The 15,143-nt window shown below is 45.4% G+C and overlaps 1 protein-coding gene across 1 annotated transcript in view; it reads right to left on the reverse strand.

Moving 5' to 3' along the window:
- Positions 1-15,143, reverse strand: part of TGS1 (trimethylguanosine synthase 1) — a 65,397-nt gene that overhangs the window by 37,214 nt on the left and 13,040 nt on the right. The window contains exons 6-7 of the mRNA XM_078773799.1: positions 9,311-9,455; positions 1,744-1,839 (exon numbers count right to left, since the gene is read on the reverse strand). Of these exons, the coding sequence (XP_078629925.1) occupies positions 1,744-1,839; positions 9,311-9,455 (241 nt within the window). The remainder of the gene's footprint in view (positions 1-1,743; positions 1,840-9,310; positions 9,456-15,143) is intronic.

The following is a 15,143-nucleotide window of genomic DNA, read 5'->3' on the forward strand; positions in this document are numbered from 1 at the left end:
GCCATGCACCCATTCATGGCACCCAGTGCCAGAGGCAGCATAGTAACCCCAACACATCACTGAACCTCCTCCATGTTCAACTGTAGGGAAGGTGTTCTTTTCTTTGAAGGCTTCAATTTGTTTTCTGTAAACACAGAGATGATGTGCTTTACTAAAAGCTCTAATTTGGTCTCATCTGTCCACAGGACATACTCCCAGAAGGATTTTGGCTTGTTCAGGTGTGTTTTGGCAAACTCCAGTTGGGATTTCTTTCGTCTCCCTCTCAACAGCAGGGTCCTCCTAGGTCTCCTACCATAGAACCCTTTTTCAATGAGTTGGCGACGGATGGTGCGAGTTGAAACTGTCGCTTCCAGTGTGACTAGATTACTGATAGAGGAACAAGAATACCACGAATCTTGTTGTGCAAACTAAATTAATTATTTAGTAGTAATATCGCCTTGCCATGGCTACTACACAACATAGTAGCACTCACTTCCCACTCAGTGTTTTACAGAGTTAATCTCCTGCAGATTAAAAAAATAAAAAGTCATAAAAAAGCACTGTTGATGCAGTCTTACATACCACCTTATTTAACATGTCCAAGTACGCCCCTGTTCTTACCTCTACCTCACTGTCCTCATCGCCACCTCCCCTCTTCACCTTCCCCTTAGTGAAAACGAGTCTAGTGGCTGACATATTCTTTTTTTTTTAATGTGGTGTTGGTGGGCTGACAGGATGGCCGAGAGGTACACACACTTGCCTCTGAACTGTAAAGCCTGGGTTTGTATCCCGACCCAGCTATAAACTGTCATCCCGGTGTTTCACAGGCAGGGTGATTCATCAATGTGTTTGCCGTCCCTCAGATGGATGTTAAACTGGGAGCCCCATCTGCCAGCATTCATTGTTGAATGCTAAAGATCCACCCATGTCCTTCATGAAGAGTCGGCGAGCTATCATGGGCACCTTGACCAAATTTCAAATTCCTGCCCTAACCAGCAGAGGGCGGGCGATGCATCAGCAGCACACCCACAACCTTGAGCAGCATATGAACGAAAATGAAGATGTGGTGTTGGTGCAGCGCAGGCATGATGGGCCTTAATGACCTCTTCCTGCGTCAAAGTTCCTTGTTAAGATGTATTGGTCTCATATGGACATGGTCACAAAGTTCACTGCAATGTGAAAAAGGCACTTCGGTATTTTACATGAAGTTCACAGTAGGGGAGGACAATGGGAAATACGACAATGGACGCTATTTCCGTGGCCTGACGTATTCACTGATATAGACCGACGTTCCCCTGCCTGGTTGACATCTGATAATTGCAACCGTGCTTGCAACCTTTCGTATCCAGCTAACTTCCACAAAAATACTGCGTAAAAGGAAAACTAGCATGGAGGGAATTTACATAATCAAGGCAATGACATGTAGGAACACATGCGTGTTGGCCGTATGCCCTATCCTGATGAAATGGGTTAAAAAATGAATCTGCACATCAGAATAGCACACCAATTCCCAATAAACATGGAATGTTTTTCTGACGATTAAAATATGGGAACCTCTGTATAGGTTGTAACAAAAATACGGATTTCCGTACACATATGGAAGAGTTTCACCCATGAATGAGCCCGCGAATTCATGGAATTCAAGTGATTTCCCTCATCAGTTACACGATTGATTTACGACAAACAGCAGCAAAACGAAAATTATTTTATCATGACAAACCAGGTAATAAAAAACATGTTTGTTCAAATTTTATTTTGTCTTACCTGGAACATTTTGATGGTGGAAGCCTTCGAAATCCCAACAAGTCATACGTTTCCTCAAGTAAGACCGTTTGGTTCTCCTCAGCATCAAACTCGTGTCTGCAAATGCATGCATCCTGAAGATCAATCAATGATGTCACTCCGGCATTCCATAAAAAATTGTTTGGTCCCATATTTAAGCCTCCACCTATAGGATGTGCACCCGGTGTCGGTTTGCTTCTACAATCAGTGCACCCAATTTTTAATGCTACTTCAGAGTTTCTTTAGGCCCCCCTCAGAGTACTAAACCACCATTTAGGGTTTTTTTTGACAATGTCCGAGCTGTGTCTCGGAGCCCACTGCACCATTCGGAATGAAATTTTGCACAGTAATGGGAATAGAACGTATACGGGGTTGACATCATTTTTTGAGTTTGACCTATTCTTTAAGGTCATGACATAATTATAGGGAAAAAAAAAATTCACCATAAATCGACAAAGGTTTGTCCGATCGTAATGGAATTTCCCTCTCCAGATAGCCGAGTGCAAGGCATATTTACGCTTAATCTATGTCATACCCCTCTGAGTCAAAGGTCAAGGTTAAATGGCAGTCTGAAAAAAATAGCGCGTTTTTTTTGTCATCGCTGAATTTTGCAAATACGGAATCTAAAGACCGCTTGGCCTTCCAAGATGTTCTTGCATCACAATAGTGTACCTGCAATGACGTTGTGCACCTGATAATTGTGCACCTGATAAAATGTTCGTGTCCTTCACGTACATTTTCGAATTGTGACAATTAATAAAAACACCTTTTTATCATAACTTGAATAATTTTAAATTGATTTTCATGATGTCGAGTTTTATGGATTGATTGGAAATGGGGATGCATTTTCTTAATTTACACTCTATTGCTAAATGTTGAAGCTCAAGGTCATATGGTGGTCTGAAAAGAATATGGCCATCATTGGATCGTGGGTGCGAGGAGGCTTACCCTTCCTATGGAAAGTAGTTTTACATACAGAATGGGAGAACAAAAGAGCTCAGGTGTGCAGTCAGCCTATATTTTGGAGGTTTTATAAAGTTGGGGATACTGGAAGAACGTGTGCATCCTGGAATTGATGGGGAGGGTCAGAGGGCTGAGAGAGCAGAGGGACCAAACCAGTGTAGAGGCAACCAACCTGCCTACAATCTGAGAGCAGACCTTCTGCTTCAGCCCTATTGCAGGATATTCCAATCATGTTGAGAACGATGGATGTCACAGAATCCAGGAGAGACAAAAGTGACGCTGGGGTGAAGGCAGTACTCCATTGAGCTACAGACAAAGGCCTTGTCGACCGAGTCGCTATGATTTTTCAATGAAACACTTGGCCGTATATTTGACGATAGAAACCCGGGTGAGGGAGGGTGAAGAGATAACATGAAGGTTGAGAACTGGCACTGCAGTAACGAGGGAAATCATCAGCAAGGTCATGGAATCCATCATTCTTCGGATATCAAATCCTTCCTCTTCTCCAATGGCTTGATCTCTGATCATCAATTTGGATTCAGACCAGGTCATTTTACTCTGGACATGCTGCTTCTGCTGTCTCAACAATGGATGAAGGTCCTCAATGTCACACAGGAAATTAGAGCTGTCTCCCTTGAGTTGAAGTTGAAGCTCATTCTCCCGGTGTGTACCCTGGTTTAGAATAGGTACACCGTATCCCTGTGCATCGTAAGAGGCGACTAAGGGTTGGCGTCAGGAAGGGCACCCGGCCATAAAAACACTGCATCAAACAGGGAACCATGATTGTCATGGGGCCCGCAAGGCTAACCCCCGCTCTAGCGGGTAAAATGGCCTTAAAACGATCATTCATTCATTCATTCATATTCCCTTGACATATCACGTGCCTTCAATATGGTCTAGCACCCCAGCTCTGCTCACCAAACTCTCCTCCTATGGTATCCATGGAAATCTCCATGCATGGCTTGCAGACTTCCTCTCAAGTCGCAGACAACGTGTGGCCCTGAATGGAATTCTCTCATCTCCCCTTCCTGCCCAGGCTGGAGTTCCTCAATGCAGTGTTCTGGGCCTTGTGCTTGTTCTGGTCTTCATCAACGATCTCTTCGACTCTCTGGAAAATCCTCTCTATCTCTTTGCTGATGACTCCACACTCTGCCGCTCCATTCCTCAACTCTCAGATCGGCAGGCAGCAGCCTCCTCACTCTCTACAGACCTGGATAACATCACAGACTGGTCAAACAAGTGGAACATGTCTTTCAATCCTGACAAATCTCACACTCACTTTGTCTCTCCGTAAAGACCGTCTGGAAAACCCTCCCATCTACTTTCTCAACAATCCTCTCGAAGAAGTTCTGTCACTCAAGTTTTTGGGTCTCACTATCAGCCATGATCTTTCCTGGGAAAACCACATTTCCAAGCTGGCCTCCGAAGCCAGTCGACGTCTGGGCATCCTCCGTCGTGCGGAGTCGTTTCTGGACATTTCTGAGCTCCTCACCACATACAATGCTTTCATCTGCAGCTCAATGGAATACTGCTCTCCCCTCTGGGCTGGTACTCCTGCCTCACACCTAGCTCGGCTCCACGCGGTAGAAACCAAAGCTTTTAAAATCATTGGTGTCTCCCGCGATGAAGCCGATTCTGAGGACCTTTCACTTGCTCCCCACAGGCAGGTTGGCGGTCTTTCTACCTTCTACTGACTCATCTAAAGCCTTGCGCCCCCAGCTCTGTCTGTACTCTGTCCCCCAAATATTCCTGCAGGACACACAAGATCTGCCAGCAACCCTCTTCTGGTGAAACTGCCAAAATCAAGACTCTCTGCTCACCTTCACTCTTTCATTCCTTTTTTCTCCCACCTCTGGAACAAACTCCCACACTCTCTTCAATCCCACTCCTCCCTCCAGGTCTTCAAAACAGCTGTTCACCACCATCAATAATCTTCCCCCAACCAAAACCTTGATCTTTTCTACCCCCGATAAACACCCCAATCCACCTCTTTCAAACTCCGACTTTATTCCTGAAATTACTAGTTGTGTCAATTTGTTTTCTACCGTGTACCCCCTCCTTCCCTCTCCCTTCCACAGATCTCCCGATGACCCTGTTCTCTACTGTTGTTGTGCTCATGTGCTTCCCTCTCTCTCCCCATCTTGTCTCCCGCTCCCTTTATTATACATTTTATGTGTACGTTTATGTTTTTGTGTTTAATGTTAGCTCTTCCACGAGCCTCGATATTGTATACAAAAAAAAAAACTGCGTGTGTTTGTCTCTGTGTACAGGATTTTATGAATACTAAATAGTAGTACAGACTTTGAGATAATACAGCCTTGTGGATAGTGCTCAGGAACATTGATCATTAAATAGTTCAGGAAGATGCAAGCAAGCAAGCAAGCAAGGCCGCAAGACAATGTTCCCCACATCCTCCCAAACTATGATTAACCAAACTATGAGCTGCATTGAATTTGGTTGGGGTTGTTGTGCCGGGACAGCTGGATCTGCGTTGAGTTCCACGGTGTGGAGCATGAGAGAGCCAGACACCCAAACACCACAAGGCCCAAGCGGCCGACATAACCCAAGACACTCATGCAGAAGTGTGCAAAGAGCTCCAACCGGTCAGGTCAGCGAAGGCAACAGGCCTCAAAGCCGAGTGGTGTCATTCATTCCTGCCTACCTTCCCTGCAGTTACATTATCTGTCCATGCATTATATATATATATATATTTGTTGTTTTCGCCAACATTTCTTCCTTACCCTTGTACTGCGTACTTCATGTACGGCGTGCGGCACGTAGTTAAGATAATGTGTTTCAGGTTCTGTGTATGGGTCGGTCCAGTCAGAATTGTGAGTTCAGAGAATTTGGATTGCTTAATGTTCTCTAGTTATCACATATGCAGTCTGATTACTATAGGAATTCATTTGTGTTTAAGTCAACAATATGGAGGCTTGGGTGGTCCAGAATAATATGAGAAAAAAGATTGTAACAACTTTTTAATGTTCTCACCATCCATAATTGTTCCTTTGGTCATAAAAACACTATGTGAAGTTTTAGGGATCTATTTTAATATCTAGCGGTAGCTCAACTAACTTGAAATTTCAGTATATATAGTCTATACACTATACAGGTGAAATTGGTATATAACGCAATACACAAATTACACATACAGTACATACAAATTCTAAACACATCTACCAGCTGGTTATTCAGTCTTTTCCAGTTAGGGTCTTCTTGTTGCTGTCAGGGAATGTTTTCCTGTGTTCCTGCACAACCTGCAGCAGGAGCTGAGGTTGATCTTCATCATGTGTCAGCAGTCCACTGAACTCCTGAATTAGTGCAACTCCTCGTTCCGCATGGTCATTTACCACTTTCATGGCCTTCACAGTCTCACACGCTGCTTTAAAATCGTCTCAGTCTTCCCAAGTCTCTGGGTCTGCTTCCAGAAAACTGTCAGGAAGGTCCATCATTTCAAAAAGCATGCAGGATTTCTGTGTAACAAAGTCTTCCAAACCACTTTCCTGAATATTTCCCAGATCAACTTGGATGCGCTTCGGAGGATCTTCTTGTCCTTCATTCTCCAGTGCGAGGATCATTTGTCGTTTCACTGCTGCAGGCACATTCTTGTCAAAAAATGCAAGACCAATCAGGTCCTCTGATAAGTACCACAGATGGCCTGCTAGTTTCATGGTTGCTGCCTTCGAAATTGCTTGGTTTACATCTTTGTACTGCACCAGAGGTTTTAGAAGAAGCAAATCGCTGTTTGGGGCAGAAGCCGCAAGAGGAGCTGTCATCCATGCTCTGATGTAAATATGGATGGTGAAGATGGTAATGTCTCTCAGTCCTTTCTGCTCTTTGCTAGTGAGTTTGAACTGACTTCTGAACATCCAAACCTTCAGGCTATAGGTGACCTTTGACATTTGACATCCAACGGGCATGGTGCATGGGTCCTGGGGCCATGAACCGGACTCCTTTTGCAGGAACTCCACCCAGAAAGATTACACACAGTTCCAATAATTCCCGATAATCATCTCTTGGCTGGATTTCAGCAAGCTGAGTCCCAACGAAAAGCAGAACATCATCCTTGATATCAGAAAGGGATTCACGAACCAATTCATCTGTGGTTGCATTATCAAAGTTATCCTGATCCAGAAATTCCCAGCGAGCCTGGAATCATTTGAAGATTAAGATCTCTGGTCCAGAAGAGGGCCCCATGCAGCTCACAAACACTGCTCCAATCACAATTTCAGGTATGTGGTGGCGACAAGCAGGAAATAGCAGTTCGGTGCCCAGTCCTTGTTCAATTAATACACATGCTCCGGCCAGCCTACTCTATAGGGTACAATGCATACTGCATAGACCCCTCAAAACATATTTTCCTTCATAAAACATCAACAAGCCATGCAGGGTATTCATAACTCCACTTAAAATTCCTGTAAAAGTATGCGACAATCAGAAACTGTTTCAGTGTCGTGTCCATGGTATTGTAAGACGTTGGTATAAGCCCATATGGGGAAACTTTGATGGCAATGAGCTACCCATAAATATTATTCAATTTTTTTAGGTATTGGAACAGTTTTGGAGGGTGAGAACATGACATTTCAACAACAACAAAAAAATTGTGGACCACCCCAATGGAGGCATCGACTTACCCACCATTGCTGCAATTAAAACAAAGGGAAAATATGTGTACAATTGTACCACTGTGTAATACTATCCTCAACGACTCGGGGAATCTGGGCCTCAAGCCATGGATCCATTTGGGAGGCAGACTCAGCTAGCTCATGACAACATACAGCCACGTGAAAAAGTAAGTACACCCCATGTAAAGTTTTGACTTTTCAACATATTTCAACATACAGCTATTGGATCTTCATTTCAACAATATTGATAGATAAAGGCGATATTATACAACAAATATCATGAAACATTTACATTTTGTCATCCATTGTATAATTTAAATAAACATAAATGAAAATTTCGCATGTGGAAAAAGTAAGTACACCCTTACATTTATCACTACTTCAAATACGTAAAATTAGAATCAGGTGCACCAGCTCAGGTGCAAATGATTAGAACATCGTTAGAAAGGATCTTGGAGGAACCTGTCTTATTTAAACCTCAGACATTTAGTTTGGTTTGCTCTTTGTTGTTGAAGTGTGCGGCATCACCATGCCTAGATCAAAAGAGCTCTCTGAGGCCTTCAGAAAGAAGGTTATCGATGCCTACGTGTCTGGGAAGGGATTTTAAAAAATCTCCAAACAATTTGAAATCAATCATTCGACTGTCCGGAAGATCATCTACAAGTGAAGAAGATGCCAAACAACTGCCAACTTGTTCAGGCCAGGCCGCCCCAGAAAGTTCAGCCCGAGAGCAGACCGCAAGATGCTGAAAGATGTCTCTAAGAACCCCAGAATGTCATCACGGGACCTACAGGTAGCTCTTGCCACTGTTGTCGAAGTGCACGAGTCTACTATTAAAAAGAGACTGCACAAATTTGTCTACATGGGAGGTATGCCAGGAGGAAACCTTTGCTGTCCAGAAAGAACATCAGGGCAAGACTAAAGTTTGCCAATGAACACCTCGGCAAAGACCAGCACTTCTGGAACAACGTGCTCTGAACAGATGAGTCAAAGGTAGAGCTATTTGGCCACAGTACCAGAAGACATGTTTGGTGAAAACCAAAGACAGCATTTGACCACAAGAACCTGATACCAACTGTAAAGCATGGTGGTGGAAATATTATGGTTTGGGGCAGCTTTGCTGCATCAGGGCCTGGGTAGCTCACCATCATAGAATCCACTATGAATTCTTTATTGTGCCAGAGGGTGCTTGAGGATAATGTGAGGCCATCTGTCGGAAAGTTGAAGCTCAACCGAAGGTGGACCTTGCAACATGACAATGACCCTAAACATACCAGTAAATCCACCAAGGAATGGCTGAAAAGAAAGAAATGGAGGGTTCTGGAATGGCCAAGTCAAAGCCCGGATCTAAATCCCATCGAGATGTTGTGGGGGGATTTGAAACGAGCTGTGCATGCAAGAAACCCTCAAACATCGCACAGCTGAAAGAATTCTGCATGGAGGAGTGGGAAAAAATTTCTCCCAGTCGATGTCAGAGACTGGTAGACAGTTATAAGAAACACCTACTTGAGGTTGTTTCTGCCAAAGGGGGCAATACCACCTATTAGAGCCAAGGGTGTACTTACTTTTTCACATGACTGTACATGTAATAGGAGTTAGAAATAAGAGGCTTCACAAAAAGGGAAGTTCTACTAACCCTAACCATAACAACTCAGTTATTTAGTTTAAAATCAAATGGCTCTCTTAGAAGAAGAAGAAGAAGCAGAAGAAGAGGCAGAAGAAGCAGAAGAAGAAGAAGCAGAAGGAAAAACCTAGCAGCTTGCACAAATGCTTCTGTTCATCCTTTTAAGACCTGTTGACCAATATTGGACTGGTGTAGTTGTGCTGAGTTCAAGTAGTTTGAAATAACCTGGAAAGTTCAATAACATGGCAAAACACACATAACACATTACATAACATAATGTTAAATAACATAACACACAAGAGCAAATCTACTCCATGTTACTCGTTTGTGATCTCACCTTCTCTTGAGCTTTGTTGGCTGCTCTTCCGGGGGGTCGTCGCTGCTGTCGCTATTGCCAGAGACCAATGATGCCGACCTCATGGGCAGGCCTCGAACTTGGTTATCAGTGCTCCCCATCCCTCCAGGCAGACAACCATCAGATTCTTCAACACAAATCAAAACATTTCCAAAATAAATCAACGGTTAAAATTCAGATCAAGAAACATCTTTATGATGGCCCAGATTTTATTAAACCAAACACCAAGTTACATTATTTCCGTTAAAGGTCTCATCTCTCCAATTTGGAAACTCATGCAAATGGCACTAAAAATGGAGAATAGTTTTGAGTAGTAATCATTTCTCAATCAGTGTTACTTGCATCAACACTCCTGCCCTGCAGGTGGGAATTCCCATCTCAGCCCACCTTAGGTGAGCCATTAAAGGTGATATGTTTTCTGAGACAGGCTGTAAAAAAATTATCAAAATTATTTTGGGGACATACTATAATCATATTTGGCCTTGCCGAACCACACTGTGGAGTTTTCATCGTAGATTCAGCAGGAAAATACAAGTGGCAGCATGATCAGGTGCTGGTTAAAATATGGACTCTTATTACTCCTGCCAGGGAGTAATGCATTCACTCGTGTCCGTGTGTGTGTGTTCGTGTGTTTGTGAACAAGATATCTGCAAAAGTTCTGAACGGATTTGGATGAAAGTTGGTGGGATGATTGCCCTTGGGATAAGGAAGAATTGATTAGTTTTTGGTGAAGCTCAGGATATTAATCCCGATCCAGGAATTTTTGAAGGATTTTTTTTACCATTGGAAGATAGAGCTCATTGTTTTTTTTAACATTATGTTCTATATATTCTATATTTAACATTGTGATATGAAAATAGTTTTCATATTTGTTGTAAATGTAGTTTAAACTTGTGGTTATGCGTTAGAGCGGTGTATTTTGTTAGCAGCGTCGTCTTCAATGTTCATTTTTTTCTTTCTAATAAAGACATATTCTGTCATTTTAAAACCACCAAAGTGTGTATTAGGTTTCCACATTTCATAAAATGTATCGTTTGATACGTATAATGCTTTAAAACGGGTTTTTTTTTTTTTTTTTAACCTCAGAAGAGATATCAACATTTAGCTCAGCGAATGTCATTCGCGGTGTCAGTATTTGATGAACTTATAAAGACTTAGGTCCAGATTTGTCAATGGCTGAGGTATATTAACAAACGAATAAAACACATTTGGCAAAATTCCAACTTTTAAAAAAAAGATCGCATATTCACCCAGGGTTGTGAGGCTGAAGAAGAAGAAACCCCGCATGGGCTTCCCAGACCAAATAAATAATTCTGGTTCTGGCTCTGCGATTTTCAGGTTTATTACTCCCGCCATGGAGTAACGCATTCGATCGTGTCCGTCCGTGTGTGTGTTCGTGTGTTTGTGAACAAGATATCTGGAAAAGTTCTGAACGGATTTGGATGAAAGTTGGTGGGATGATTGCCCTTGGGATAAGGAAGAATTGCTTAGTTTTTGGTGAAGCTCAGGATATTATTCCCGATCCAGGAATTTTTTTTGGAAAAGATTTTTTTCTCTTTTACTGCATTAAAGCTTTTATTCTTATTCTTAAATGATGTTTTTCTACTCGAATTCCGAGATATATCAAAATAAATTCTTTGACAGCTAGGGCCTACTTTCTTTTTCATTTATTGTTTTGGGGAGAGGGGATGTTAAACAAAACGTATTATTCCAACTAAACCCATGGCGGGAGTATACGCTCTACTGAGTAGTGTTCTAGTTTTTTGTTTGTGGTGGTAGTGCAGATGGTGCAACAAGAGGTGCTGAGATCGAAAGAGAGAGAAGAGTGGAGAAGGAGACCGATGGGGGAGAGTTGTTGTTTGTCAAAGAGGGCCAAGTGGTAAGAGGTGGAAAGAGGAGGAGGTGGAAAGCAAGAGGGCTGTCAGTTGCTTGTGATTGGCAGGTGATGGCAGACCTAAAGTCACAATTGGTATTCCCCGAGGTGATCTGTGTGACAAGGTTGCGACCTGACATTGTCATCTGGTCAGGTGCAACAAGACAGGTCATCTTAGGGGAATGGTCTGTACCTTGGGAAGAGAACATGGAGGAGGTGCACGAGAGGAAGAGAGGAAAGTACAGTGAGCTGGAGGCAGAGTGTCGGCAGGAGGGTTGGCGAGTTTGTCAGCCATTTGAGGTGGCGTGTAGAGGGTATATTGGCAATTCCTTTTCTGCATTTCTTGCTCGGCTTGGAGTGTGTGGGACAGAGGGAAGGAGGCTGTGTGACAGAGTGGCCCAGGTTGCCTTCAAAGGCTCACTTTGGATATGGAGGAAGTTTATGGAGGTACGTCGAACGGTGTAGGTTGAGGTTGTGGGTGGTGGTTCATTTCAGTCTAAAGGGGTAGTGACTGAGTGTGGAAGAGAAATGGAGATGTGTGAATGGTGGGGTGTGTGTGTGTGTGTGTGTGTGTGGCATGAATGCGTTTTTGTTTGAGTGGTGCATGTTGCAAGGGTAGGTGGTCGGTTGGTTTTTTTGTTTGTTTTTGGTGTGTGGATGAGCAGATGAGGGGCTGTGGAATCTGGGAGTGGAGGCGGTTTTGTTGTTGTAGTCTGTGTTCTCACTGGCTGGGGGTGGGGGTATGTACGCATCCAGGTGTAGGTGCTGCATGTGGATGTGGATGTGCCCCTGCTGGCCCACCTTAGCTGACCGTATCGAGGTTGAAGGGCCAAAACAGGATGATGCTGAGGACCTCGACTGAGGACACGGTCAATGAGGCACACGTGTGACCAGGTGCGTTTTGAAATTATATATATATATATATATATATATATATATATATATATATATATATATATATATATTGTTGCGGATATGGGATTTGGATCCATCCATATCCGCTTGTAAATATTCCCCTATTTCCCCAATACTTCCCAACTATCCCCAATCCCCCATTCCCTAGTCCCATTTTCTGTAAACAACACTCTGTAGACCCGACCTCCCCCTTTTTCCCCCATTAAATGTCGCATCCAGGTTCACCGCATCTCACGTAGACAACTATAGGACATCTTGCTAGTTATTCTTAGTCTATGTCAGTTAAGGACTCGTTTCCATTAATTCTGACTCTTCGTTGCACCAGAATGTGATTGTATGGCACCGTTAGAAAGTTTAGGACCTCCCAATACCTCCCCGCAGCTCTTCCTCATGGTACAACAACAACAACAACAACAACAGCGGCGGCGGCGCGGGGAGTGTGCGTCCTCACTCCGGCTTGGTTAGCCGCCATTGAACATGTGCTCCGACGGGGTTACCACGCAGGGGCTCGCTGTCAGCTCCTCGTCAAGGGCGGAGCCCGGTAACCCCCCCGCACCCAATAGAAGCGGCGGACCGATTCCATCTGGGGCGGAGCTAACGAGCCGAGGGCGTGTCACTCCCCGCTGGGCATGCGCAGGGAGAGGGAGGTGACGTCAGATGCGCCCACACCACGGAGAGAGAGGACGCCACGTCCAAGCGCTGAATACCTCCCCGCATCTCTGGACCGGACCGGGTCGATTCTGCCCCTGAGCCAAGGTGCACCTTGTGCTGTCGACTGCCTGCCCTTCCTTGCCATCAATCCCTGTGTAAGTCAGTCTTGTCCCGTTTGTCTGTGGTCTGTCGGGGATAAGATAAGACTGTGTCTAAGTGCCCATCTTTCTGTGCTTTACCTCTTACCGTGTAATCTACCCGTTTCTGCATCACCAATATTATATCCTCCTCCGGAGGTCTTGAGAACTGTACCCCTTGTGTCGTTGCATTTATCCCCGCCGTTGTGTCCTTTCCTTCATCGATTTAGCATAGCGCGACTTGGTCAACATCGAGTGGAATCGGGCGGGATAGGGTTCTAATCGGGGAGTAACTGTGTGGACGCGGTAATACCAAACCGCTCGGTAAACTAACATCTAAAACCGCGTCTGTAACAATTGGTTGTCAGGAGTTGGATTCGGACCTGGGACTAAATTTGTTAGGCCCAAATTTTGGAACACCAATTGTACTATTAGAGTAACAATTGGTGTCGAGGAGTGAGATTGGACCCGAAGCGCGCTTCACGCGCTCGAAATTATAAAGTACCGAAATTTGCTTTTGTTTTACAAAAACCCGAATTTTGAAAGTCGCGCTATGGCAGATCAAGACGGCTGGGTTCCGGTAGAGGAGAGTGGGGTAGAATCGACCCAGGACCCCAGGGAAGAAGTGGGGAAAATGGTGGAGGAGAGTAAAGAAGGTGTGGTTGAGGGAGTATCAGATGCACAAAATGGCGTCCTCGCGCATGTGGGTGTAGCGGCACCAAATTTTGCCGCGCCCTTTGTACCAACGGTGGAAGACATGCAATTAATTATGGCTGAAATGGAGGCCCTTTTGGACAGGAACAGGGAGCGATTGTTAAACCAAATGGAAGCAATAACGAACGGATTGGGAAACCAAATGGAAGCAATAACGAACGGATTGGGAAACCAAATTGAAGCAATAACCAACAGAATGGGTGACCGCATGCAAAAATGTGGGGAGACCATGGATCGCATGGTGGGCGAAAGGGTCCCAGGGGTGCACGAGGAGGTAAAGCGGGTCGAAAAGCGCTGGTTGAGCGAAGCGGAGGAAAGCACGGGTACAATGACGGGGGTAGAAATAGCGACACGGGGTTTGGAAAAGCCGGCGACCGATGAGGTAGAGGGTGTTTTATTAAAGCCAGCGGTCGTCGAGGTAAATAAAGAAAAAGCAGTGCTGGGAATTAAAATTGAAGAGATGACGGAGGTAGCCCGGGAATTGCAGGGAGAAATGGAAAATGTGCAAAGTCCCTGCTCACAACACGATGCTGTGCTTAACCCGAATGGAAGTTTGCAGGTTTTGGTGCAGGGAGGAAGAAGAACCCCGAAGGTGAGACGTGCTGTATATTGTGCGGGTAGATTTTGTAAAAGGATGTTTAGCGACAAAAGAATTTTCGCGCGCTTGGGATCGAGGAAGCATCCGGGCGTTGGTGAAGGGTCCCGTGTGAGTGGAAATGGCACGCGTGGGAGGAAAAAGTGTGCGTCGGCGAGTGGGTGTGTTATAAAGTGTGGGAGTGAAACCGAGTGCGAGCGAGAATGCACGCTTGGAATGGTTGAGGGTGTGCGAGGAAGCACACCTGAGTGGGTCATGGCGCGAGGGTGGGAGAGCCCATCTGAGCGCGTTAGTGGGTGGATGCCAGAGTGTACGCCCATGGTGAGTGTTACGGAGGACGTAACGGAGGAGAGGTGTGCGCAAGAGTGTGCGCGAGAGGTGTGGTGTGTAACAGGGAGAGCGTTGGTGGAATGTACGGACGGCGTTGGAACGCCGGGGTTTGTGAGGGTGAAAGGGGTAGCGTATGCTTGTGAGCATGCCGGTGAAGCATCGACGGTAACCGGGTTAGCGGTTAGGGCGACGGATAGCCGATGCGAGCACTCGGTGCGAGGGGTGCTTTGTTGGGTGCGAGGCCCGGCGCGGATCGATGCTGCGTCGCTTCTCTTCGAAGCGTCGTTGCCGATTCGGGCTTGGCCCCGCCCCGCACGGTCGAGTCCGGGCCTTGTAGGGCGAGGCGACCGGTCCGGTTCAAGGGCGAGTGGGAGGAAGCGGAACGGTGCCCCCTCGTGGGGACGGGGTTCCGACCGGGGGAGATTGAGCCATCGGGCCCGGGACCGCAAGGTGCCGCGCCGAGATGGTGCGTGGAGCCTCGGTCCAACCAAACCACCTCCCTTGAACCGAAAGCTGGACGGATTCAACCTGCAGGCGACCAAACCACCCGAATTCATTGCTCGGCTTTACGAACCGAGTTTAATGATGTCATGACGCACC

The sequence above is a fragment of the Myxine glutinosa genome, chromosome 3, assembly GCF_964187855.1.
Source record: "Myxine glutinosa chromosome 3, kmMyxGlut1.1, whole genome shotgun sequence".
NCBI lineage: Eukaryota > Metazoa > Chordata > Myxini > Myxiniformes > Myxinidae > Myxine > Myxine glutinosa.